Genomic DNA, 27,753 nt, shown 5'->3' with positions numbered 1-27,753 from the left:
TAGTAAGAACCAAATGAAATGTTGGTTTTTATTTTTGAAGAAATGTTAAGAGCAAAGTGCAAAGAATATTATAACAAATCCAGGTACCCATTGCCCCAAATTTTCAATTACTAACATGTTTCTATTTTTAAGAATAAATCAACAAAAACATCATAGATGATGCTAAAGAACGCTGTCTCCTCCTGTTCTTTCCCCTCAATTCCCAGAGGCAGCTACTATGTGAATACAGTGTATGTAATCTGCCTGTCTGTGTTCCCAATTATTATTTATTAGCATACAATTTGCATTCAGAAAAATGAATACATTTTTGTTATACAGTTCTGTGAGTTTTGACAAATGAATGCAGTTGTGTAACTGCCGTCATCAAGATGTAGAGCAATTCATCACCCTCAGAGATTCCTTCCTGGCCGTTTGCCATCATCCCCCGCTCTGATCCCGGCTCTTGCAACCACTGATTCGTCTTCTATCCCTGGAGTTTTGCTTGTGCAAGAATGCCATATATATTCAATCATATAAATGGATCATAGCGTGGGTGCCCTTTGAAATCTGGCTTCTTTCATTTAGTGTAATAACATTGACATTGTTGCATGTGTCAACAGTTCATTTTTGTTTTGTGTTGCTGAGTGGTAGTCCATTGCATGGCTGTCCCATATCGTTTGTTGTCTGTTCTCCAGTGGGGGAACATTTGGGTTGTTTCCACTTTTGAGGGATTATGAATAAAGCTGAAGGTTGAACCAGCTTTGCATTCCTGGGATAAACTGCACTTGGTCATGATATATTATCTTTTTATATATTGTTGAATTTGTTTTGCTAGAATTGTTGAGGATTTTGGTATCTATGTTCATGAAGGATATTTGTTTATAGTTTTCTCTTTTTGTAATGTCTTTGGTTTATGTGGCAAGGTAATGGTATCTTTGTAAAAGGTATATTTTAGAATGCATTTTGGAATAGTTTGTATAGAACTGATATTATTTCTTCCATAAATATTTGTTAGAATTCACCAGTGAAGCCATCTGAACCTTAGTTTTTGTTGTTGGTAGGTTTTCACACGCACATTCAATTTCTGTAATGGATACAGAACTATTTAGGTCATTTACTTCTTTGTAAGTGAGTTTTGGCCGTTTGTGTTTTTTGAAGAATCTGTCCAAATTATCTTTAACTTTTGGGCACGGAGATTTTTGTAGTATTCCCTAATTAGCTTTTTTCCATGTCTGTAGGGTCTGTGGTGATGTCCCTATTTCATTTTTGATATCTGTAATTTGTGTCTTCTCTCTTTTTTCTTGGTCACTCTTACTAGAGGTTTACCAATTTTATTGATTTTTTTCAAAGAAACAACTTTTTATTTCTCTATTGTGTTTTTATTGTCAATTTCATTGATTTATCCCCATCTCATTGTCTTTAGTTTATTTCTTTCTGCTTGCTTTGGGTTTAATCTGCTCTTCATTTTTTAATTTCTTAAAGTGGAGTTTTGGATTATTGATATGAGAACTTTATTATTTTCTAATATAAACATTTAATGTTATAAGTTTTCCTGTAAGCACTGATTTAGCTGCATCTCATGAATGTCGATATGTTGTTTCATTTTCATTAAATTAAAAATATTTTCTAACTATCCTTATGACTTCCTTTTCAACCCATATACTGTTTTAAAGTGTGTTGTTTATTCCAAATATTTGGAGACTTTCCAGAGATCTTTTTGCTATTGATTTCTAATTAAAATTTTTGTTGATCTGAAAACATTTTTTATGTAACTTCAATTCTTTTTAATTTGTAAAAAAGTTGTTTTATGACCCAGAATATGTTTACTCTTGGTGAATGTCCCATATGTACTTAGAAAAAATGTATTCTTTTCTTTTTCTTTTTTCTTGGTGAGGAAGCTTTGCCCTCAGCTAACATCTGTTGCCAGTCTTCCTCTTTTCTTTGCTGGAGGAAGATTGGCCCTGAGCTAACATCCATGCCAGTCTTCCTCTACTTTGTGTGTGGGACGTCTCCACAGCATGGCTGATGAGTGGAGGAGGTCCGTGCCTGGGATCCAAACCCATGAACCCGGGCTGCCAAAGCAGAGCAGGAGGAACTTTAACCACTGCGCCATGGGGCCAGCCCCCAAGAAAATGTATTCTTAATGGAGTGTTCTATAAATGTCAATTAAGTCACATTGATTGATAGTGTTCAGATCTTCTGTAACTTTATTACCTTTCTGTCAACTTATTCTATCGATTAATAAGAGAGGAGTGTGAATTCTCTATTCGGTTTTATCAGTTTTTTAAAAAAATGTATTTTGAAGCTCTTTCTCAGTGCGTATAGTTAGGATTCTTATGTCTTCTTGGAAATTGACCCCTTTGTCATTATCCAAAGTCCCTGTCCATCCTGGGAAATATTTGTGGCTCTGAAGTCTACTTTGTCTAACTTTGATTTAGCTATTCTGGCTTTCATAGTTAGTGTTTGCACGCTGTATCTTTTCCTATCCTTTTACTTTAACCTATTTATATCTTTATAGTTAAATCAAGTTTCTTATAGACTGCATGTGACTGGGTTCTGCTTTTCTATCCAATCGGAACATTTCTGTTTTTAATTGGCATGTTAGATAATTTATATTCAATGTGATTATTGATGTAGTTGGATTAAACCTGCCATGTTGCTAGCTGTTTGCTATTTTTTCTATCTTTTCGTTGTTTCTTATGTTTTCTTTTTCTCACTTCATTTGGATTTTGGGGGCTAGTGTATGATGTTATTTTATCTCCACTCTTGATTTTAGTTTATACTCTCTTTTTAATTTTTTGCAGCGGTTGCCCTTAGGCTTACAGTGTATGCCTTTCGGTCGTCTGTGTCCACCTTCAGATAACCGTCTGTCACTGCACGTGTGTCCTAAGACATTAATCTTTTCACAGTTACCCCCCCCATCCCTTGTGCTTGCTTGTCATACATTTTACCTTTACAGATGCCCCAAATGCACAATATGGTGATAGTATTTTTGCTTTAGACAATTAGTTATCTTCTAGAGCAATTAAAAATAAGAAAATTATAATTGCATATTTCCCTTCATCTTTTTCCATTTCCAGCTATTTTATTTCTTTGTGTAGATCAAAGTTTCCATCTGGCATCATATGCTTTTAACTTTTCCTGTAGTGTGTGAGTCTCCTGGCAATAAATTTGTTTTTTGTTTGAGAAAGCATTCTCTTTTATTTCTGAAAGATATTCTCACTGGGCTTAGAATTCTGGGTCATTTTTTCTAGACTTTCACTTTAAAAAAGACGTAAGCAATATGTCAATACATTGTTCTTTTAAAATGTAAAACATTGTATAAAAGCAGACGACCCTTTAATACAATTATATCTTATCCTGATCTGCTTGCCTCTCTCTAGCAGGAGCCACAGCAGGGAGATCTTTGTGGGTGTTTTCTCAATCATTTATGTATGATTTATACTTCTGTTGAAAGGCAATAAGTGGTATTGCTTAGTTTCACGTTTCTCACATCATTTCATGACACTTTGTTTTGTGTTCTGCCCATATTGTGCTCTGTGCTCATCTCTTTTAACGATGTGTAGTATTTTTTTCCTATTTATACATGCACCACATTTTATTTATGCGTGTGAGTGCACGTTTTTCTCTTGCACGCAGACTTCCTGAGTCACAGGGTTGTGCACCTTTTGCTGATGTCTGACATCGCCCAGCCTGGCCTGCAGGGCAGACTATCTGTGCGGAAGCCGGGAGTCCGCCTGTCTTGTGTTCCCTGGCACCCTGGAAAGGGATCTTCACACCCGGGAGGAGGTGCTGCCCATTAGGGCTCAGTTCCCCTGGCGTATTAGGCCATTGTCACACCTTCACGGCTCCATTTGGGAAAGTGATTTTCCTGGTTTTAATTCCCAGTTACCCTCTGTGTTAGCAGAAGCACAGTTTTTTGTTTTTGGGTTTTTTTTTAAAGATTTTATTTTCCTTTTTCTCCCAAAGCCCCCCGGTACATAGTTGTGTATTTTTAGTTATGGGTCCTTCTAGTTGTGGCATGTGGGACGCCGCCCCAGCATGGCCTGACGAGCGATGCCATGTCCACATCCAGGACTCGAACCAGAGAAACCCTGGGCCGCTGCAGCGGAGCGCGTGAACTGAACCGCTCGGCCACGGGGCCGGCCCCATGAAGCACAGTTTTTGTCCCCTTGGCCATGTTCACCTAATTCAGTGCCTGCTAGTTTTCGGGCCACACTCTGACTGAAGGTGGCTTTCATACATTCAGTGGACAGACAGAGGTGCTGTACGTAACCTGACAGCCCATGTCACTGACTCTCCTCAAGGTCCTGGAGACATTAGACCAGAACCAGTGGTAGAGGGAGGAGGATATGACCCAATCTTTCCATCCCTTTTCTTCTGAAGTGGGGTTTTGCTGGCTGTGCCCTCTGGTCTCTGCTGAATGCCCCCCACCTCCCGAGGAGGGCAGACCCTGCATCGTGAAAAGTGCCTCTGAGGCCGCTGACCGAGTCTCGGCCATCAGGCTCAATGCCCGCCTGAGCTGTCTCCAAATGACTCTTCCCACCTGGCCCTCAGGTTCTGTGTCGCCCGTGAGCACAGAGTTCCAGTCATACCGCGTCGCATCCTCACGGGGACACCCTCTGCCTCAGGGATGGAAATAAAAATGCTGCCAGCTGTGCTTGCTTCGTGGCACACTCTCGGGGCGGGGGTGGGGCAGGGGCACGACTGAGTCTTTATCAGTCACTCCCGCCCCCAAAGGCACATTTCTCATCTGCTACGTTCGCTGCTGACATTACAGTCAAACTGAAGATGAAGCAAAGAGAAACTAGAGCCTTTTAATTTCTTCAGCTTTATGAAAGCTTTCTGCCAAGGCCCCTGCCAAAGATCTGTCTTTGCTGATAACTCAAAGTTACAATGTCCGGGAAGAACCATTTAAGCATCTCTTTGGGAATTTGAAAATATAGAGAGAGACGGAGAAGAGAATTATAATCGCCGAGATTCTCACCAGAAGAATGAACCACAGTTAACCTTTGAGTCGTTTCTGTCTAGGTTTATACTTTAAGAAATGATACAAGTACTGTGTTGATGCGTTATTCTTTAAAAAAGGAAAATGTTATAAAGAAGCAGACGTCTCTTTGACTTTTACATCTTATCCTGAGCTCCTCCCCTCTCTGGAGGTAACCGCTGGGGAGTTGTCTCAATAGTTTATACACAGTTGATGTTCGTGTGCACGGAAAATGTGAAGAATAGGATCTCATTGTGTGTCGTGCCCCTGGCAGCATTGTGACACATGAAACATTATACATTACGTTTTTGGGTTTTATCCATATCGATACACCTTTTTTTTTCTTTTTATTCTTTTTTTTTTTTAAAGATTTTATTTTTTCCTTTTTCTCCCCAAAGCCCCCCGCTACATAGTTGTGCATTCTTCGTTGTGGGTTCTTCTAGTTGTGGCATGTGGGACGCTGCCTCAGCATGGTCTGATGAGCAGTGCCATGTCTGCTCCCAGGATTCAAACCAACAAAACACTGGGCCGCCTGCAGCGGAGCGCGCGAACTTAACCACTCAGCCACGGGGCCAGCCCCTCGATACACCTTTTTGACTGACGTGTAGTATTTTGTCATATTGGTATATATTATAGTTTATCCAGTTCCCCAAGGTGGACATTAGATTACTTTAATGTTCTCTAGTGTCACCCATCACTTAGTAAATACCCTGACGTGTCCCCTGTGCATATACCTCAGAATCCTCTAGAAGTAGGATTGCTGGGTGGTAGGACTTATACATCTCATTTTTTGGTGGCTATTGGTCCAGGTGCTTTCAAAGCCATTGTGCCAAAGTGACCCCACCACTTTCCTCTCCCAGAAGGAGGCCTGTTTCCTTGTGGCCTGATCAACACCAGCCGCGCTCTGCTCTTGTCAGCCTGATGCATGAGAAGCCTTTCTGAGTCCACTGGCCAAGGGTGGTCTGGTGCTTCCCGCTGACCATTTCTCCCATGTCCTGTCCTCAGCTCCGGGGACGGGATCTGGTCGAACCAGGGCTGTGCGCTCGTGGAGGGGAACCTCAGCTACTCCATCTGCCGCTGCACGCACCTCACCAACTTCGCCATCCTGATGCAGGTGGTCCCGCTGGAGGTAAGAGCTGGGCGTCGAGGGGTCCCAGGCTTCGAGGAGGTGCCCTGCCTACCTTGGGCTGCAGGCGGGGGCAGGGTGGCCTGTGTTACCCATCACTGTCCAGGGGGGCTGGTCAGGGAGGCTCTGTGATTAGGGACATTTGCGAGGCTCTACTTTTTTTGGCAGAAGAAATCTTTGCCTCAGGTGTCCTCAGGCCGCACCTGTGCAGACCCTGCTCCCTCCCGAAGATTTGCGTACAGACTGGAAGATGGTCACGCCAGCACTTTCTGCCTTCTGTCACTGGGCTGTGACATCCTCCCTGTGCTGCGGGGTGTCAGGGCTGTGTCCAGTTCAGCTGAGTGAGGTCCTGGGCTGTAACCTGTGTGTGTGAGTGTCCAGCGGAGTCACCCAGTGTGAGACACAGGTGCCTATGTCTACAGTGTGCCTACGCCACATCCTCTGAGCATTGCTGCTGTGAGACAGGAGACACTGGGCTGGACAGGGCACTGGGCCTGTTTCTGAGAGACCTGACTTCTAGCTCCAGAGTTAGCAAGCCCTGTGGTGGGCGAAGTGATTTTCAACAACCTTCTGGTCTCCTTCTCTCTAAATGGGACCATGACATCCTCCCTGGAGCCTCAGGTTAAGGATGGAGGGGGCCTCCTGGTTGGTTCAGAATATTTTATCTTTATTTCCTACTGGGCTTCATGGTCAGCCCTAAGGGCTAGAGATTCATTTCTTTGGTTCAAGGCAAGCATAGCTTGTAAGAGAGAAAAAAGTGCTCTTTAAAAATGCAGATGCCCCTGGGTGGGATCCTTGGACCTGTTTTCAGTCTCTGACACCTGTGTGTGAATGACTTCATGGGCTTCTAGGCCCCCAATTCTACGGTGGGGGAGGAGAGGCAGGAGGAGGTGGGGCTGTTCCTCCTAAGGATCTCCTAAGGTCCACCAAAGCCAGGCACCTATAGACAAATTTTGTTTCATCCCAAACTGTGTTTTGGAAATTGAAAAATTTTATTTACGACTCTGAAATTCTGGCTCCTCTTGAAGATTCAGAGGGTTTGGCGATGCTGCGCCCAAGTTCTTGCTCAGAACAGGGAGGCTGGAGCTGAGCAGAGCCTCCCTGCTTCAGCAGAGCTGTGCTCTCCACCCAGCTTGGCTCAGCAGCCCCTCCCCTCCTCTGGGCAGGTGCTCGAGCTCCTGCTCCTTGTGCCTGAGTGGAGGGAGGCGGGTGAGCCTGGGAAATGAGCTGGGGGCTGGGATGTCTGCACCTGCTGAAAGTGACCTTTGCTGTCCTGACCTGCTCTGGCAGGCGTTCCGGCAAACCCCCTTCCTGTTACGGGGGTGGCCCGCCCTCCCTGGGCACATCCACTCCACCGGGATCTGTTTGTTTAGGAACAGGCTCCATTCTCTGGGATTCTGGAGGCCAGGGACTGCGTAGATCGGGCGTCAGCAAATATTTGAGGAGTGCTTGATTGGATCAGTTCTGTCTGGAATGTGTGATTCCTGTAGCAACACCAAGATTGCAACTGGTTGCCCCGTAAGGACCTCATCCATCATCATTCAACACGTACTTGTCAGCACCTACGATGGGGCAGGCCCTGGAGGTTCAGTGGCAAACAAGAAAAATACTGAGTTTCTGCTTTTGAGGAGCTTATATTCTAGTGGGAAAGACAGAAAATAAACAGATTAGCAAATAAATAGGTAATTTCAAATAGCAATAAGTGTAGGAAGAGCACTGAAGAGAGCAATGGAGAAGGTGGCGGGGGAAGGAGATGGCCTTCTGACGGTGTGGTCCGGAGAGGTGTCTCCGCGGAAGGGACATTTGAATGGCTGAAGAAACTAGTCTCTTGAAGGCCTGGGAGAAGACTGTTCCAGGTTAAGGAGCAGCGAGCGCAGAGGGCAGGAGGCAGACATGGGCTCGGAGTCAGGGATGGAGGGCGCTGAGCGTGCGGTGGCTCTTTCTGTTTGAGAAATGCAGCATGGATTTTGCATCGAGAACATGATCTGCTTGTGGAGAATCCAGCGGGGAGTTCCCTGCTAGCCCTAAGAGGACATGGGGTCGGCACCACACCCCCGACCCCCACACACCCCCCATGCACAGACACACCCAACGTTGGCCATGTGTGGGAGCCTGGACAAATGGCCCCCTTTGCCCTGCTTGTGATGAAACTTCAAGTGAGAGAGTGGAGTGTGCAGACTCCTCAGCAATCCCATCAATCGGAGTTGCCAAGAAAGCGTGGGTTATGTCTGGGAACCCTGACCGGGCATGAAATGAAGCCGAGGCACCTACAGGCCAGGCGTCCTTCACACTGTGCACTTTGAGTTTCCAAAGGGTGGTTCTATCATAGGGCCTGTGGGGTGTGCGCCCACTTGTTTGCCCTTAGAGCACCCTTAGAGGTAAATGTTTATTCAGGCAGGTGTGACCCCCAGACAACCCCAGTGGGTGTGACGTCTAGGGAGCAGCTGCCCATCAGGCGACTGCACCTGGTCGCCTTCCCTTTTACTCTCCATTCCTCCCACGCACTCTGTCAAAACCCCTTTCTCATTATCCCTCAGCTCTTTTATCCTCCTCCACTGCTCCTAAATCAGGGCTGTGCACAGGAGGCTGTGAACCATTAGTAGCTAGGGAGGGCCGTTGCTAGCAATTTAAGGGAAAATGAAATAGAATAAAGTGCAATATACCAGAGTGCACTGAAGTGGAAAGGGGAAGTCTGTGCTGTGAGCCTGGGTGTCAATGACCTTGACTGCAGGAGATGCCCCTGAAATCCATCCCATCCATTCTTCCATCCCATCCATTCCGTCCTATCCCATCCCATCCATTCCATCCTGTCCCATCCCATCCATTCCATCCCATCCATTCCATCCTCTCCCTTCTCTTCCATTCTGTCCCATCCCATCCATTCCATTTCTTTCTCCGTCATCCTTTCCTATCCTGTTCTGTGGGTCATGATATCACAAATATTTCTCACCACGGTCGGACCCCAGGAGGTGAGCAGCCTGGCCTCCGTGAGGCTCGTGCCTCCATCTGTCTCCTCTGCCGCACATCCTCCTCTCCTCGCTCCTCCAGGCCTCAGCCCACACGGCTCATTCACGCATCCCTCTGGTGTCAGTGAGAGTCCAGTGACTCACCTTGCCATTCCAGAGGAAAAGGCACTGAGCTGCTGCCACGCAGAACACAATATGTCAGTAAAACTGGGAGGGTCTGAGTGATGCTGTGGCCAAGTCCCTTCATTTACAAGTGGAGAAAATGAGGCCCAGAGACAGGGATGGTTTTGCCTGTGGTCCTTCATTCATTCAACAACCAATTGCTGAGTTCTAGGTGAAGACCCCAGGCTTTTGGGCATTAGTCTGGACTTTGGAAGATAGCAGTGGAAAAATCACAGTGCTCACGGTCTTGGGGGGGATGCAGACACTCAGCCATGGAAGCATGCTATGTGTGTGGCAGTGAGGGTGATGAAGAGAATATTGTAAGGCGAGAGAACATGACCTGGGTGACGGTGGTGCTGTTTTAAAGAGGACAGCTGTGGCAATGGGTTAGAGACCTCAGGAAGGTGGGAGTGGAGCCCCATGGACAGAAGGGACTCCAGGCAGAGGAAGGAGCAGGTGCAAAGGCCTGAGGCTGCTGTGGCTCCCAGGGAAGTGTAAGGGGCTCAGAGGCAGGAGCTTCAGACTCGGATGTCAGGGGACAGAGAGGTGACAGAGGGATGGAAGTGGGGGACCGTCGTGGAGGGTGGGGTGGTGGTGAATGAGAGTCCTCTCTGCCGATGGGGCGGCCACTGCAGATGAGACCCAGTGCTGCGCCATCTCCTAGGGAGAAAAGCTAGAGATCTGGTTCGCTGTGAAATCTCCTGAGCTTTAGATGTGTCATCTTTATTTCCAGGCCATGAGTGAGAGGTATGTCCATGAGCTGGCCCAGCCCGATGTCCCCAGACCAGCTGCCCTCCCTCCACTTGCTCAGAACCAGCCAGGCCTTTGAAAATGCAGGCTCTGATTCAGCAGGTCCAGGTGGGCCAGGGTCCTCATTTCTAACAAGGCTCAGGGGATGCCCAGGCACTGCTGGCCCCGGGCCGCTCTCTGAATAGACCTGGACGTAGGCACTGGTTTGCACAAGTCAGATCGGGTTTCTGTTCCCGTTCTGTGGAGACAGCCGGGCCGACTGTTACAGATCTGAAGGGTGAGTTAGGAGCGTCTGGCCCCGAATGTGCATCAGAAGCCTGTAGACACCGGACTTTGGCTGGGGGACTGGAGGGAGGGCCTCAGACACGTCATCCTCCTGGAGGCCAGCTGCAGTGGGAAACCTGCGGGCCGCCTTTTAGGAGAGGTGTTCCAGAGGCCCGGGAAACAAAGAATGGTTTACGAGGAGCTCAGCCCACGGGGCGGCCCTGGAGGGCAGGCACCGCGGTCAGTGAGGGCGGCTGTAATCCTGGCGGTCACAGTGCAGACCACCTGCCAGTGACAGCGAGGACAGCTCAGGCCCTGTGTCAGGTGCTCGCACAGCGTGTGTTCCCTCCTTCTGTGTGAGTGAGGGGCTGTCATCCTCGAGGTTACACATGAGGGTTCGGGCTTCCCCACGGTCACCCAGGGAGCAGAGCCCTCGGAATCCCAGAGCTCAGGCACAGGCCCGGGCCCGGGATGGCCTGTGGGCAGGGCTCCCTCCTCTGGGTCCTTTACACGCTGAGGACTAATCCCGTCCGTCTCCCTCTGTGACCTGGGAGGCTCTTCTGGGCAGGGCAGGGCAGAGGGGGCTGAAGCACCACGAGCTGTGTCGTGAGAGCTGGCGGAGAGGCAGGAAGGGAGGCAGCACAGTCCAGCAAGCTGAAAACACCGGGGTCACAGAGCACGTAAGATGACAAATCTGTCACCACTCAGTGTAGGTGACACCAGATTTAGATTGTCTGTGGGTGTCTTCATGGAAGCAAATCATATCTACTCGTTGCCAGGAAAGGTTGATTTGAAAATGATTTAAAATTATCCATGCTAAAAATGAATGTGAGAAGAATTAAGGCAGTTATTACCAGTAGAAACCCAAGCCGTGGCACTTTTAAAGGATTAATGAAAACAGCTGGGCAGCCACTTCCGTGACCTGAACCCGGGTCTTCTTGGCTCTGCCTCCAGGCTCTCTCCTCGGAGCTCGTGTCCACGCATCCCTTTTCTCCTGGCTCCTCAACCACCCAGCTTGCCCTCGGTGGGCTGCTGTCAGGGGCCCCTTTCCCCCCGAGTGAGCAGAGCCTCTCAGCTGTCAGGGGCATGGCAAGCCAGCATACCCGAGGGATTCTCTAGAATCCATCGGCTGGCGCTTCCCCTCCATGGTGACTCAGACAGTGGGCTGGGCTCAAGGGACAGTCCAGGCTCCCAGGACCGGACCCACCTGGCTGTTTCTAGCCTCACTCTGCTTGTCTCTTCCTGGTGAGAGCGTGCCATGGACTCCAACCTGGCCACGGCTCTGCTCACCAGCAGTGAGGGCTCATCTGACCAAAAGACCCCAGGAGGGGGGCGTTGGAGGGTGGGCCTTCCCTAAGCAGGTAAGACTGCACCAGCCTTTGTGCTCCTGCCAAGGTGAGCGGGAAACAGGCCTGGACCACCTCCTGTTGAAGGCTGGTCGGAGAGTCACCATCCAGGAGACCGTGGTACCAGTAGGGCCCCCTTGATCCAGAGCATCTGGTCACCCCGACTGTGACCGTTTTTAGTTAATCGTCCTGATATTCTTCTTTTATTGGAAATAGTTTTAGTTAATGCAGTAGCTAATACATACATACGTTTAAGAAAATCAAGGAGGAAAAAGAGTATTGAGTGAAAAATAACTTTCTCCACGGTCTCCTGGCGTCCTAACTCCACTCCCGCGAAGACAGTCCTGTCACCGGCGTCTTGCGTCTCCTCCCAGAACCGTTCTCGGTTCCAAACAGGAGTGCGTGCCCTCACACACGGACTGTCATGCCGCAAACAAGGCTCCCTGCCTGCTCCGTGGCTCCAACACCCTCGTGGTTTGTGCCCATGCCTCCGCCTCCTTCTCGTCACGCCGCCCGTCACTGCGAGACGAGGAGCCTCTGCGCTGAGGCTGCGTCCGCTCACCCGCCGTCGGCACCACGGCAGCCCCAGGCTTTGGCTGTTCTGCCGGTTCAGTGCACGGGCTTGTACACACTTCTCTGGCCTAAATTCCTGGCAGGGGAATCTGTGGGCAAAGGGCATGGGCACTCAAGTGTTCAAGGACATTGCCACGTTGCTCTCTGGGGATGCTGTGCCAACTTATACCTCCTCCAACAGTGGACAAGAATGGGTATCTTTATTTTAAATGTGAATCACAGAAACCCAGCTCCATCTTGGGGCTTCAGCCTCCTGCCATAAGTGCATTTCAGACCAGGGGAACGAACCTGGGCACTGATGCTGGTAGATCTGGGTCCGTCACTGGTAGTGCCAGCTGGCACCTCCCTAGATGCACATTCTCCATCTTTAAAATTACCGCGCTCAAATCCAGTCTGGCTCCCAAGAAATTAACTTATTTCTATTGGATAAAATTATCTTCAAGTTAATTTGGAACGGGAAGTTTCGAGAGTAGCCAAGGATATTAAGTGAAAGAGCTGGAGGAGAGGGTTGCTGCGACAGGGACCGGAATACACGGGGAAGCTCCTGTGACCCCACAGCATGGGGCTGCCGTCAGCACAGGGAGGCAGCCATCGGAACAGCAGAGAATCCAGAACAGACCCTGTCACTTATCAACACACCCCCGAGAATCTACGTCAAAGAGTGAAAACAATCAGAAAGCAAGATAATACGCAAAAGGATAAAATAAAATAACTTTTACAGCCTTATTTGTAGCGGAAATAGCAGAAGCATCAGTGAAGCTTACACAGATGAGTGCGTAAATCCTGACACATCTACGCCAAGGAATGGGATGCACCTCCATGTCAGCAGGGGGAACGATTAATCAAGAAATAAAATGTGGCTACTAGAGAAGGAATTGTAATTATGCCAACGGATTTGGAGGGATTTCCAAGGTATTGTTGTGTGAAAAGGGCAAGACACAGAACAGAGTGCATAAATATCCCATTTTTATGAAATGGTGTCGGATCCCCGTGTGTGCGTGTGTTCGTGTATGTGAATTTACTTGTTGTTATATGATTGTATGATGATGTGGAAGGTATAGAAGCTGCATTCTAGGTTGCTAGCAGTGTCAGAGGGGCCACGTGTGTCCAGCAGGGGCAGGAGGTGGGGGGCGAGCCCAGTAAGGGTCCGGGGAGACTAGACTGAAACCCCGGCCTGCGTGATACCCTCCCGTTTATGCGTTTGTGTGGAATTACGTAAAATGACTGGATAATAAAATCAGCAGCTTGGAGAGGCGGTTTCCGAGGTCTGCTCCTAGGTGTGGCGGTTTGGAGAGCGCATCTCCTTCACGGCTCCTTCCCAACCCCCAGTGGCTTAGAGCCTGGCATTGCAGCAGGTGCTGCATAAGTGTTTATGGCCTGAAAGAGTGCGTGGACGAATGAGTCAGTTCCACAGGGGAGAGGAGCTTGGGGAAATAAGGAAGCGTTCTCCCTGGAGCCCAGAATGCCTCGTGCAAGCCGTTTAGTCTGTAAACCGGACTCGCTGACACCACTGGGCAGGCATGCGGACTGTGGGCTGCTCCAGGGCCGGTAGGTGGTACTTGAATTTCTGTCATCCTCAGGACCGACCAGCGGGGGGCGCCAGGGAGCGAGGGTCCCGCAGCGGTGGCTGCAGTGGTGGGCTGCCCTGCCAGGGTCCCAGGAGGTGGTCCCCCTGGATTTGCTGTGGAAGCAACAGTAACCACGGGGGCCAACATAACAGGACGTATACGAAGGGACATCAGGACAGTCAGGGTTTGGAGGGGTCAGGGGGTGAGGACAGGAAGGCTCTGGCCGAGGGGCTGACACTAGGGCCGCCTCAGGGGTGGTGCAGTCCCTCCTGCTTCTGGGGCCCTCCCCCAAGGTTTGCATTCCAGGGGACAGTCTGGCTGTCTAACGTGGGAAAGCTCCACGCAGTGACGGACACTCCCAGCAAGGCTGCCCCGGTGGGGAGGGCGACACCCAAGGTAAGGGAGTGGTGGGTGCCGTCCCTTAGCTGGCAGAAGCACCAGAGGCCCACGCAGTGCCGCTGTACTTTCTCCAGGTGGCTGACCCTCCACGTGTGGCTGCTCCCCTGCGTTGCCCCACACAGGCCCCCTGGCCCGTCCTCAGCTCCTCCTGGGCTCCTTGGGAGCGGCCTGGGCACAGGCACCTGTCCTGGGGAGGGGGCAGCAGGAGCTCTCTGCCAGGATAGGTGCGGCCTGGGAAAGCGAGTACCCAGGGACCTGTCGCCTTCCCATCAGGAGCCCAGGGGAGGGGCCTGGCAGTCACAGGGGACGAGCAAGTCAGTAAGACAGTCTCGCATTGTGGTCTGGAGGCTGACTTTGGCCAGTGGACGTGTTCCATTTAACCCACAGAGGTTTAAATTTAAAAAAAAAAGTTGACAATGTTTCGAAACCCATATATATTACTTAAAATTTTGGATTTCTGGTTTTCTTAAAAAAAAGAGATACGGCCACACGCAGCTTCCACTCCTGACTGAGCAGCCACTGCCCCCTGCAGGCAGCAGTGTGGGCTTCAGCTCACCACAGTCCCCAGCACTCCCTATTGCCTTCCTCATGCTCTGGGCCAGTGGCCACTCAGCATCATATTCACATCATTGTTCTCCTTTTGGAGGACAGGAAAATGCTTCTTGTTCTTTCCTAGGGTAGGAAAATGATGTTTCTACTAAGAGGGACTTTTGTTAAAAAATAATGGAAAAGATCTTTCTGGAAGAATAGTCCCTGTTGTTTATTATGTACGCAGGCTCACAGCTGGCCTCGTGAATTTATAGAAAATGTGTCTCTGGAGGCATTGGAGTTTGTGGTCTGTGACTCAGAGGAATCCATGTCCTGAAGCAAACTCTAGGCTTTTCTTGGCATTTCTAAATCCAGCCACGGGCGGGAGAGCAGGGCACTGTCGGGGCCCACACACCTTCCCAGGCAGGAGCTGCAGTGGGGCCCGCCATCTCAGCACCCCTCCCCATCCCTTGGGGCTGCGTCTACTCTGGGCCGATGGTTGTAGGACCCGCACTCAGCAGTTCCCTGGCTAGGCCAGGTGCGGCCGCCTGAGGCCACTCAGCCGGCTCTGGCTGCCAGGGAGGGGGGCCAGGCGGGCGTGGGAGCCTGATTACAAGGTAGCACTGGGGGCTGGTGAAATGCCCACTCTCTGAGCTGTATTTGTGGTCCCCGTGGGTGTGTCACAAACAGGCCAGGCCAACACGTAGATGGTGCTGGCAGAGGGCACGGTGCACCGTAGGGAGACAGGCTCCTTGCCCGGGGCTCCTCATGTGCTTCTCCCTTACTCAGGCATCTGATGAGCACCTGCTGCGTGGCTCTGTTCCTGCTTCAGTCAACCATGTACTGAGGGTCCCTCCCCTGTCACACTGCATGGCCTGGGGCAAGTGCCCGCTCTGAGCCTCAGTTTCCTGTCTGGGATGTAAGTGGGGACCCTCTCCTCGTGGAGCTGTGTTGGGCGTCAGATGCCTCCCTGCCCCGAACACCCAGCCCCAAGTACTGAGCTCTGAGCACCCAGCCTGACTGAGGTCGCAGTGATGTCAGCACTAGCATGAGGCCCCTGGAGGTGTCAGGACAGCTGAGGAGCCACATGAGAGAGGAGTAGGGAATGGGCTGGGGTGGAGTGGGGCTGGCCCCTCCCCCCCGGGGGCCTGAGTCTGGGGCCCTCAGACCTCCCAGCACTGCGTGTCAGTTCGTGGCCAGGCATCCCCCTTTCTGTTCATTCTTTTGAAGGACGTCAGAGTCCTCTGGCTGATGGGTACAGAGGCGGGGTGACCCATCTCCCTTTAGATGGGGGTCCTATGGAGGTTCAGGGGAGCCCCCACCTCCACCACTCTCCTCCGGTCTGGGGCAGAGGCGAACTCCACCTGCAGAAAAGTCGGTTTGTTCTGCCCTTTTCTTGTCCCGAGAATGTAACGGCTCACTGTGTGTGAGCCCCGGAGGGGCCTGTCCTAAATGCCTTCCTCTTACAGACCCAGAAACCCCCCACATTGCTTCTGACTTCCTGGGTCTGTGCAGCTGTTTAGGAAAAGGGTCGCAGACAAGGTCCTGCTGCGTCCCGGCCGTCCTCTGGGCTCTGACTTCCACACTCGCTCTTCCATACTGTACTGATTCACCAGCAGAGCCCTTCCAGGCCATGAACTTGGCACTTTCTCTTCTTACCCACCTCCCTCCCCGGGGCCTAAGAGCCTGAGATGGCCTGAGAGCTGGGTGCTCCCAGCCCTGCCCTGGGATGGGGAGATGGTGCCTCCTGCCTCCCTCCCTGCCCTGCCCCCTCCCACCTCTCTTCCTCAGGTCTCCCCTGGGCTCCCGGGCTCTCCCCTGCACTGGGCCTTGTCAGCTCCATGGGGCCCGCATGTCAGTATGTCTGCTGAGCTCTGGGGCAGGGCCACTCCTGCTGCCCTCTCTGTCCCTTCAGAACCCCAGGCTCGCAGGGCAGCCTCCGGGCTCACCCGGGATGTATGGCACAGGCCCAGGAGGTGGGATAGGACATGAGGGTGCAAGAGGCAGTGGCCAGGTGCTGTCGAGAGCTCAGATTCCATTGGCCCGGTCCCATCCTAGAGACAGTGAGAGAGTTTCCTCACCGTGGGGTCAGGATCCGCTCCTGCTAATTTACTTATCCCCTCTCCTCCAACCAGACCCGGCTGCTACTTTTAGAGGAAAAGCAGCCATTGCTTCATTTGTTCTGGAATCTTCCAGAAGAAGCATCTGCTCTGGGGCTGTGTGGGGGTTTGAGCTACTCTGCAGAGGGAAGCTGACGGGGGGATCCTGTGGGCTCCTGTCTCAGGGCTGTCTTCAGAATCGAGACCTCATTCCAGGGTCTGCAGTGAGGGTGGTGGCTGGGAGTGGGGACGCAAGGCGATGAACCAGCTTGGAGCAGGGGGTGTCTCCACCCCGGAGGCCCCACAGCACTGATGCACAACCCGGCCTCTGTGGGACAGGGAGGCCAAGGGCTCCGTGTCGGCTCAGGGCGGTCAGCTCTGGGCTGGGAGGCTGAGGGATTGAAGTGTGTTATGGTCCAGTTATGTGGTAAAGTCCACATTTTTTGTCATAAGCATCATAGGTCTCTGCAATGTGGTGGAAGCCAGAGGGGGAAAAGCCGGACCATCTCTGAGAAGCTGCCAACCCGCCGTGTCAGGCCTGAGGGGCCTGAGGGCTCTTTCCAGGACTGAGATGAAGCCAGGGCGTCGGGGAGCAACGTGACAGGAAACCTGTGGACTCTCTAAGTTACGTTCTCTCTAAAGATGATGTGTGCACGTGGGAAGGTGCAGCACCGCCGAGGGCTGTCTCCCTGTCCCCCGCGGAAGCAGCGGCTGGTTCTGTCCCTTCAGAGACGGTCTGCCTGTGCAGCCCTCTGCTCTCGAGACAAAGGCCGTGCAGAGGAAAGACTGTCCTGCACTTTTTGAACACCTATCGCTGGGGCCTGGGGACTGTTCCACCTCAGTCTGCAAGGATCCACCTCTGTTCTAACCCCTGCAGGGTCTCCCCACAACTTCTCTGAGCCTCTGTGGATGGAATTAGGTGACGACAGTCTTTGGCCACTGCAAGTAGTAGATATCTGTGCAGACATCCTTGCCTTCGCTTGCGAGTATGTAGGATAAATTCCTACAGTGGGACGGCTGGGTCAAGCACTGTGCGGTTTTCAGTGTTCACAGAGCTTACAGCTCCACTTGTCGGGGGTCTGCTCCAGCCCCAATGCCATGCCAGTGGGTGTCAGGGCGGCTTGCAGGTTGGGTCCACGTCTTCCTCTTGTCCAGTGCCTCCCCCAACAGAGGAGGAACAGAGGCAAGGCTGGGTGCCCCGTCTTCTCTCATGGTGCTCCTGCTGGGCCGCTCATCAAGCCCATGACTGTGGCCTTCCTCAGGTGACCATGAGCCCTGGGCTCTGGTCCTCCCGCCAGGGGAGGTGGCTTCCTGTTGTGATTAGGGCCAGGGTCGCTGGCTTCATCATCCCTGTGGCATCTCAGCTCTCTTCTCCCCTTTGTAAATGCTTCCCTGAATTAAATTTCCACTCTTTGAAAGGCTAGAGTAGTTTCTGTTTTCCCAGCTGGCTTCAGACTGATACACAAGCTGTGTGGCTGAGGGGAGGTGGTGAGACATGCCCGGGGGCCTGGCCTGGGTAACCAGGGGGTGAAATGGCTCAGTCCTCGGCCCCCAGCTGACTCCTTCAATGAGGTAACAGTAGCCTGAGGAAAGCAAGTCGCTGACGTCTTTTTGAAGCCATGGGAGTCAAGTCTTTGTGCATCCAGTGGGAAGAAATCCCACCTGCTGGATGCTGCAGCCTGTGGGTGCCAGTCCTGGCCCCCGACAGCAGCCAGCAAGCAGCCAAGGAGCTCGTTTCCGCAGGCCCTCGGCTGGTGATGCACTTCCCTCAGTGGAACACAACACGCACCTGCAGCCTGGACTCGGCACAGGGGAGGCTGGCTGCTGCTGCTGACAAAAGCTACAGCTGGTTAAGACCAGGGGCTGTCACCAAACCCGGGCTGCCCAGGGAGCTGCATGCTCCTGCTGGCCAGGGGCTGAAGGAAGGTGCATGGCTCAGCGAGAGTCAGAGAGAAGCCCCAAGGGAGGGCAGGCTCCCCCAGAGCCTGGATTCCAGCAGCTGGGAGGCCAGAAGGCGGGAAGAAGCCAGCCTTGCAAAGAGCCCGGGGCGGGCGGTAGAGACAGAGGAGCGGAGCGTGCAGGGTCCAGGAGCAGCGAGGGGCTGAGTGCTCAGGGCCAGAGGCTGACCCAGGGAGCGGCTGCATGTTCCAGCTTGCTCTCAGATGTGTCCCCCCTTGTCCTTCGCCCTGCTCTGCCTTAGGCTCCCTTGACAACTGGCTTCCTGCCAACTCCAGCCAATGAGAGGGGGGCACTGGAGTGATCCACCTCTGCTGAGGTGCTCGCTGGTGTTGGCCGTGGCCCCTCTGCCGTCCCTGCTCACTGTGCCGTCCCTCCTTCCCTGACCCCAGCTCACCTGGGCGGGCCTGTCCCGACTGATTCCAGCTCTGTGGGGCCCTGCTCGCTCCGCTCACGTCACCTCCTCCTGTCGTCCTTCTCGATCTGCAAGGGCAGAGGCTCTTGCTGGGCTGTTCTCTGGTGTTCTGCCCTCCGCTCTTCCAGGGTCTCCCACACCCCTGTAACCAGCTTCCCTCGTTAAGTGCCCCCTCCTGAATTACGGGGAGGGTCTTGCTTTCTTGTCTGGACCTCCTGAGAGTGACTAAGGTGGTGAGGAGGCAGAGATGCAGGCAGGGCCGTGGAGGAAGATGGATTTCCTTCCAGATGCAAGGGCGCCCGTGGTGGGGGTGGCGGTCTGCGAGCGCTGTCTGCTGAGTGGAGACGACTGAAGATGGCCCGGGGTGCAGTAGGGAGAAGGGAGGAGGTCCGAGGGGTGGAGGAGATTAAGGCAAAGGCTCTGGAAATTGGGGAGAGAGAGGGATGTATGGATGCGTGTTGGCAGAGGACCCAGCAGGACTCGGTGATGGGTGGGCTCCGAGGGGAGAGCGAAGGACCTAGAACCACTCTCAGGTCTGTGGCTGTGTGAACGCTGTCAGGCCCGCCTCACCCTCCTCTGCAGGTCACGTCTGCCAGGGCCCCTGTCTGTTTCCCGCGTGGCCTCGTCAAAGCACGGAGCCAGCGGCCTCATTTATTCGTTTGTGTGTTTATCTGCTTGTGTCTTCGTTTCTCATCTATTATCCTCACTGCAGTGTAAGTTTTACACTTGGCACCCGGTGGGTGCTCAACACGTGCTTGTTGCAGATGAAGGACAGGCTGTCTGGGGTGTCCCGGCACTGCCCCTTCTGGCTGTGTAGTGTTGGGCAGTCACTTCCCGAAGCAATTTCCTCCTCTGCAGATGAGAACCACGATGCCCATTCACAGGGCTGCTCTGAGGATTCACAGCCTGCATGCAGCAGGTGCCGAGTAAAGGCAGTTACCTTCTTCCTGTCCTAGCCCTCCGCTCTTGTGACTGCCCCGCTACCTCTGACTGGTGTTGTGTTCTGATCCTTGTTCCTTCATTGAGCACCTAGCTTGCCGGATCCTCCGTCAGACCAACCACCCTTGTCTTCGGGGAGTTCGCTATCCAGAGCTCACGTTGCTTCCAGTCTAAGAGGCCCTCTCCTCTCCTCTCTGTCGGCTTCCTGCCCACCTGTTGAGCTGTGTGAACGCCCCGCCCTCCTCGCTATGCTCCTCCCTCCCTCGCTTCCAGGCTCTTAGGGCCAGGCTGTCTGCAGGTCACAGTGGAGCTGCAGCTAACATGGGACACACATTCACTTAATACTCACACTGACAAACCAATGGCTGGACATGTGTTCAAGTGATAAAGCCCTTATATAAAAGAGAAGGGGGTGAACCCTGCCGGCAAGCGGGGTCTCTCCAAGGGTCACCTCCCACCCTGCTCTGCCCTGGAGGTCTGACAGCCGTCTTAAACTGGAAAGCTCTGAAGACCCTGACTGCTGCATGCAGGTTCCTCTTGGCCCCTTCTGTGGTCTTCCTGAGTGTTAGTCAAGACGCCTGTGCAAAGGGGCCATGAATGAGGTTACATGCGCAAACTATGGACACTCCAGTTTTAGGGGGTCTCGGGGGTTTTCAAGTTCCTTTAGATCACCTACCATTTTCACCTAATGGGTGAAATATGACCCTCCAATACAGTTTGCCTTATGTCCTGTATAACCGTTTCGAGGCTGCCTGGCCAGGCTGTTAGCTATGTTCAAGGAGGGGCCATATCTCATTCATTTTAGTGTTCTCCATTGTGCCTGGCATGAGGCTAGCTTTGGGTGGGCTTGGTAAAAGTTGTGATAAAGAGTTGGTTGATTGTAGGGTTGGTTAATGCTAGAGTTGGCTGATTGTGGGGTTGGTTGATGGTAGTTAGTTGATGGTAGAGTTGGTTGATGGTAAGGTTAGTTGATGATGGGGTTGGTTGATATTAAGGTAGATTGATGACAGGGTGTGTTGATGGCAGAATTGGTTTGTGGTGGGGTTGGTTGATGGTAGATTTGGTTGACTCTAGTAGTAAGGTTGGTTGATTGTAAGTAAGGTTGTAAGGTTGGTTGGTTGACAGTAGGGTTGTAGGGTGCATGGCACAGGATTGGGTAGGTGTGAGTCTGAGGCTAGGGCTGAAATCTCATTTATCAGAAGCTCCAGGCAGAGTAGGTATGTAGAAAACAGGGGTCAAAGATTTCAGTGAGTATGGCTGACCAGTTTCTGCCCTCACACCCAGGAAGCTTCTGCACTGTGCAGTGAACTCTAACATTAGGCCGCTGGAAGCTCGCTACAAATCTGTGAATGGAGGAGGTGAAGTTTTATTCTCTCTGTAAGAGGTATATGAACAGTGATGTAGGTTAAGTAAACTTTTAATGGTGAATCAGTAATGGAGTCAGGGAGTAGACTTGAGGGCTCTTTTTACCCTGCTGGGGTATATTTCAGCAAATACCTCTGGAGAACCATCGTTCTCAGTAGTACCCTGCTGTCCTCAGGGCTGTGGGTGATGAGACACCCACAGTTTCCTTAAAGTGATCTCCATCCTCAAAGAGCCCATCTCTCTGGGAGAAAGAAGACCCCCCCATGAGACAGAACAGTGGTATCAGAGAGTGGAACGCACCCCACCGGTGGGATGTGAGATGACTAAGGCAGTATAGAGATGGACAGGGAGGAGGAGGACTCATGTGGAGCACGTGGGCTCAGGGCCAGACTAGGGAGAGGGCTTCCCGGTGGCACTGGAGTGAAGATGTCCTTGGAGCCAGGCTGGCTCTGGGACACAGGCACTGTTGTAATCCTTCATTTGCTGACATCTCCATTGGCTCAATTTCGTGAGTGCTGCAGAGAAGGACCTTCACTTCCAAGAACAGTTGATAGTGTGCTGATGCCCATTAACTTTTGTAACCGATACTCCGTACCTCTCTAGGCAGAGATCACTGTAATGGTGACAACGAGACTTTTCAATTGTCTTATGAGACAGCAAAGAAAGATTACATTTTTGGTATAATATTAGTGTTTTCTGTATTTGATTTTAGTCCACTTTCTGGAAGATGTCACTTCCTCTATAACAGCACCTCCAAACTACATGTCTAGAGGTGTTCTCTTCTTTTACTTCCCCAAAGAGTTTGAGAAACGCCAAGTTTAACATAGCTAAATATTTGTTACCTGCAGGATTCCTCAGAACTCTTAAATTTCTTATATTGATCAAAAGTCTTTAAAGGGGGATAGAGAACTCAGCTTTCTCTGAACTTGTCTAAAACCAGAAACATCGTTTCACGGAAGACCCGCTAACTATATCTTGTAGGAGCTAGAGTGTCAAGGAAGAAAGTATGGGAATGTGGCTCCAGGAATGTATTTTCATTCACCCACCCAGGGTACTTGTTGAATCAGAACACCTCTTGGGCCGTCTATCTGCAGGTGGAGAAGTTTGGGGTCCAGATCTTGGGATATCTCCAAGAAGGCTGCTGTAGGAACACATTGCTGGCCCCACCTGTCTAGGGAACTTGTTTTGGTAAACAGTTAGATGGTTAGACACAGGAGGTGACTAATGAGGGCCCACCCCTCCCGCATCTAGGCTGCTGGGTCCAGCCTTCTCCTTCCCCTCCCCCCACTCAGTTGGGACTAAAGTGTTCGTAGCCCCGGGAATGAGTTACTGGCAGTGACTCACACATCTGAAAGTAGTAAAATCCATTGAGTTATCCATCCTCAGGCACGGTCCTGCTGGCTCCCAAATTGCTCCCTGGATCCACTGACATTTCCTGGGCTCCAGAATTGGGGCCTCCTGGGTCTGGAGCATTTCCACTGTCCTTGCCAACAGCACTGTTACAGACATTAGAGTTGCCTACTTTTGCTGTGATTATGTCCCAGTGAAGCAGGGAGAAGGCAATTTAGCCGAGGCAAAGGTCCCAGGGTGTACTGGGCAAGCTGGAGGGACCTTGATGTCTGGTGTCTGGTGCAGAACGTGGAGGGCAGTGATGCGGAGTGAGCTCCAGGCTGGGCCTTTGCTGTAGACCTGGCCGTAAACCATAGCAGGAAGCACCCAGTGGCACCTTCTGCAGGAACAAGCTTTAGGAAGCTGGTCTTTGAGGCATGTGGCTTAGGGAGCAGGGAGCTTCCTAGAGCCCAGGGTCAAATGTGTCCGACCTCGAGATGCCAGCTCATGGAGCCGAGGGAGCTGCCATTTTAGGTTGTGCTGTTGGGTGAGCTGTGGCTTCTGTTACAGCCCTTTGTGGCTTTGCAGGCGCTCAGTTCACCACACTTGTTTATGCTCTGCTGGAGGACGACATGGATAACAGCGAACTCTTACACAAACTCTCCTGCAGCGCGTCTTGTCTCCCTGGCCCTGCTCCAAGCACTTCACAGATGTCAATTCATTGGACCCTCATAGCGTCACTGAGTCACGGTCCCAGGTCATCAGCTGGCACGTGGTCGTGCTGGGACTTGAACCCGGTGTATGGGTCCTGGGTCCATCCTCTTAAGCAAACTCTGCAGCTGTGGATGTGCAGTCTAGACACGGGGCCCGTGGCCTGGCCAGCAGGTGGACAGCAGGGGGTGTCCCGGTTGGGAGGGGAGGGGTTAGGCAGTAGCAGTGTAGAAGTGGATGGAGGAGGGATCTGAGTGACTTTGGTGCCATTTGGAGTGTTTGAAATGTACAAACGCAAGGGCTAGTTCCAAGGACTGAACCTCCATCGGTGCTGACCGCAGGGCCTTTGGGGTGGACACAGAGCTTAGTGGTCACTACCACATCCACAATGGGACAGTGGTAGCCTCATACTCAGCTGTGCATTAGCCCTGGACCCTGTCCAGCTTGAGGTGCCCATCAGGCCTGGGCCACACCAACTGCAGGGCCGGTGCCCCTCCAGGACCTGACGGCCAGCTGACCCCTCTGCTCTGCTTCCCCGCAGCTCACGCGCGGTCACCAGGTGGCGCTCTCGTCCATCAGTTACATCGGCTGCTCCCTGTCCGTGCTCTGTCTGGCTGTCACACTGGTCACCTTCGCCGTGCTCTCGTGAGTCATCCTCTGCTCTCCCCGGGGGGTGGGGGCTGGTGGCCTCATGGAAACGATAATGTCACCCCTGCCCCTCCTCGATTTCCCCTGTGAGGTGACATGCTGCCCCTATTTAGTTCTGCACATCATTGTTACAGCTGGACGGCTGTCCCTCAACTGCTTTTCATTTTGAGATCTGGGGTGCAGGGAGGGGGCCGTGGGTGCTGGAAAAGAGAGAGGAGAGAGGAAGTCTGTGGAATTGGAGGGCACCCAGCTTTAGCTAAGCTGTAAAGTTCTGGAAAGGTCCCCAGCCCACAGAAAGCCCCCAGCTTTCTGGCCCTTTGACTGGCCAGGTGAGAGCAGGACTGAGGACCCCCCCCCCAACACACCCTTGCAGTGATATCAAAGCGGCCAGCTCCTTGTGGGACAGGGCGTGGGAGGTCCCTGGAGGGAGAGCACTGGACGGGCAGGAGGGCATGTTCCCAGCAGGGCTGCCCCACCATCCCGTTGAAGCTGTGTCATCTGGTCAGAGCCCAAGGGACCTCTGCAGCTCCTCCGAGTGGAGGGCGGGACCCAAGTTCCTCTGTGGCCCTTTCTGACCGGGGACAGAGAGATCACATGAGAGATGTGAGTCTGGGCAGCCAGCTGTGGAGACGGCTCGCGTTCACACTCCCCTGGGGGGCCTCACTCTCTTGGGTCGCTTGGGAGTTTGTGGCCCCCTCCCTCCTTCCTCCGCTGGGAGATGACACTCCTGGGGGTTCGTCCTGGAGTCCAGTGCCCTCCTCACCTGCTCTGGTGCCCTGAGGACACCGGTCATCTGGGTAGTTCTGTGGATGGGGGGTCCCGGGCTTGGGTGGTCGGGGGCTGCAACAAGATCCGCAGGGAGAGGCTGGTGGCTTCCCTCCCCTGACTTCCCACTGTCATCTGGGAACCCAGGAGCTTTGAGTGGCAGGGACGGGGTGTGCACGGGACACGTGAGGATGGGAGCCAGGTGCAGGCTTAGAGGGACCCTGGCACTGTGCTCAGGACATTTATTCTTGGGTTCCCTTGCTCCTCAGCTACTCCTCAGCAAGCCCCCTGTGCCCAGGCGTAGTCAGCTCCGGGACACAGCTGTGCCCAAGACAGATAACATGTCCAGAAGGGGCCGGACAATGAGCAAGGACACAAAGGCACAAGCACACAGTTCACGGCCCTCAGCACCATGAGATAGCGGTTTAGAGTGAGGAGACGGAGCTCCTTCATGCCAGGAAGTTCTCTCTGAGGGCAGACGTTTGAGCCGCTATGTGGAGACCTGGGAAGAGAGTTTACTGCAGAGGAACGGCTGGTGCAAAGGCCCCGAGGCTGGAGCACACTCAGGGTGTCTGAGAACAGAAAGCGGCATCGTGACCAGGAAAGGGCTCAGAGCAGCAGGCAGGGGCCAGGCCATGCAGGGCCTGAAGGAGTAGGTTGTTTCTCAGAGCAATAGGGAGTCATTGAGGGTTCACAGCCGGGAGTGACAGCATCTGGGCAGGCTTTATAAAGACCTGTTTGGTGGCTCTTGGTGGAGTGGTATGGAACAGCCACGCCTGAGCCAGTACTGGGCCTGGGCCTCACCCCTGCCTCTCTGCCCTCAGCTCGGTCAGCACCATCCGGAACCAGCGCTACCACATCCACGCCAACCTGTCCTTCGCGGTCCTGGTGGCCCAGGTCCTGCTGCTCATCAGCTTCCGCCTGGAGCCGGGCACCGTGAGTAGGCCCCTCGGTCCTGCTGCTGTCCTCTCTCCTCCTCTCCTCTCTCTGATGTCACAGGGCTGGCTCCTTCCCCTGCTAGTTTCTTCAACTCAGAATTCAGACCAATAGCCCCCAATAGCCAGGCTTCCTCCAGGAGAGACAGAGAAGATGACACGCACGTGCCGGCCTCCGCGCAGCATCCATCTCAGTATTGAAGATGCTGCTGATGAGATGTCAGCTCACACTGATGAGCCCCGACTGCGCGCTGGGCGCTGTGCTGAGAGCTTGCATGGATCAGCAAGGTTAATCCTTAGAACAAGCTCTCAAGGAGGTGCTAACCTCCTGCTTACAGAGACGGACACTGAGGCATGAAGGGTACAGCCACTCGCCCAAGGTGATGACCCTGGTTAGCGGCCAACCAGGGTCTGACCTCGTGCCGTCTTGCTGCAGACTCTGCCGTCCATCCCTGCGCTGACAGCAAACAGCCGCGCTCCCTCTGCCTGCTGGGGGTGGGGGGGGCACTCTCAACAAAGGGGCTGTGAAGACCCACTCCTACCTTCTCCCCCACCCCTACTTCGTGTGGGGTGGGGTTCTCCAAGGAGTAGGAAGTCTTAGACCTCCCAGGAGGTTCAGAGCTGAGACGGAGATGACCCAGGCTTGGGAGATGTGGGTTACAACCCCGTTGGTGGAAGGAGAAGCTGACACTGCTTGCTCGCCGGAGGGAAGGAAATGACAGTTCAGGAGAAGCTGTAAGTCGGTGGTCTTAGGATGCGTCAGGACTGGCTAACGTGAGGTGAACTCCATCTGGCACGAGTGAGGGTCAGCACATCCTCCTGTCCTCGCTGCCAGCAGGGTCCGTGGCCCCCACATCCCAGTCCTGGGGCTGCTGCCTAAGGAGCCATCCACCCTCCTCTGTTCCAGGTGCCTCCCTGCAGGTTTAGGGGTTCAGGGGGTATCTGAGAAGCTCCGGACGTGCTGTGGACAAACGAGGTGTGCACCGGCCTCACTCTCTCCTATGGGCACTTCTCTCAAGCTCCAACGTGAATCATCACATGGGGCTTTTCTTAAAATTCGGGTTTGGGTTCAGAGCTCCGGGCAGGGCCTAGAATTCTGTATTTCCGTCAAGCGTTCAGGGGATGCTGATGCTACCTGTCCAGGCCACACTGTGAGGAGTGAGGTCCCACTGCGTGGTGGCAGCTCCAGGCACCCATTACCCCAGATGGTGACACCTGGGGGCCACCTGGCATTGCTGGGAGGGCTTCTCCCTCCCAGAGCCTTTGTGTGACGAATCCCACGGCAAGCTCTGAGTGGTCCTGCTTGAGTGATGGCCCATTGGATGACCTCTGTGGCCAGCAGGAGAGGTGACTGTGGTGGCCAATCTCACTAGAGCCTCTGTGTGGGGAGGGACTGTTCCCCATAGGAAAGGGGCAGCGGGTCCTAGAAGATGCAGGGCCACGTGGTGCTGGGACCACACAAGCAATAGGAGTGTCCCAAGTTTGTATCTAAATTTAACAGCTCCTGATGACAAGAAACACAACAGTGCAGCAACTCGTACGTTTTTTCTCCAAAAATTAACTGATGTGGGGGGCGCAGGAGGACAGGACTTTGGAGCCCCCAGCAGAGATGGTCGCTCCTGGCTTTCATGTTTCTTTTCTTCCCTGGGCTCCCGGTCCCCTGGACCTTTTGTCCCAGCTTAGGGACGGCGACTGTGGACTCACAGAGCACAGGGCATCTCTGATCCAGGCTCCCAGAGGCATCGGAGGCCACAGGTTGAGCCTCTAGGTGGGGCCAGGAGACTAACAGCAGCAGAAGGGAGAGAAGACCCTTGGAGACTGAGCCTGTGTGCTGGGCAGGCCCTGACCTCTGGGGCTCATCCGAGAGAAGGCAGGGGGGCCTGGATGCCAGCATCCAGCACCCAGAAATAAGGACGTTAGGATAGTTTGCGCATCTCTGTTCA

General features: G+C 52.8%; 1 protein-coding gene across 3 annotated transcripts in view; it reads left to right on the top strand.

Moving 5' to 3' along the window:
• The window catches only part of ADGRD1 (adhesion G protein-coupled receptor D1), a 144,422-nt gene that overhangs the window by 88,386 nt on the left and 28,283 nt on the right, over window positions 1-27,753 (top strand). For all 3 annotated transcript variants that reach the window (XM_014858041.3, XM_044776080.2, XM_044776079.2), the window contains 3 exons: window positions 5,972-6,095; window positions 24,004-24,107; window positions 25,700-25,811. In XM_014858041.3, coding sequence (XP_014713527.2) covers window positions 5,972-6,095; window positions 24,004-24,107; window positions 25,700-25,811 — 340 coding nt within the window. The remainder of the gene's footprint in view (window positions 1-5,971; window positions 6,096-24,003; window positions 24,108-25,699; window positions 25,812-27,753) is intronic.

This window comes from Equus asinus, chromosome 8 (assembly GCF_041296235.1).
Source record: "Equus asinus isolate D_3611 breed Donkey chromosome 8, EquAss-T2T_v2, whole genome shotgun sequence".
NCBI lineage: Eukaryota > Metazoa > Chordata > Mammalia > Perissodactyla > Equidae > Equus > Equus asinus.
The sequence above is the reverse complement of the archived record's forward strand: the minus strand, read 5'-3'. Positions and strand labels throughout refer to the sequence as shown.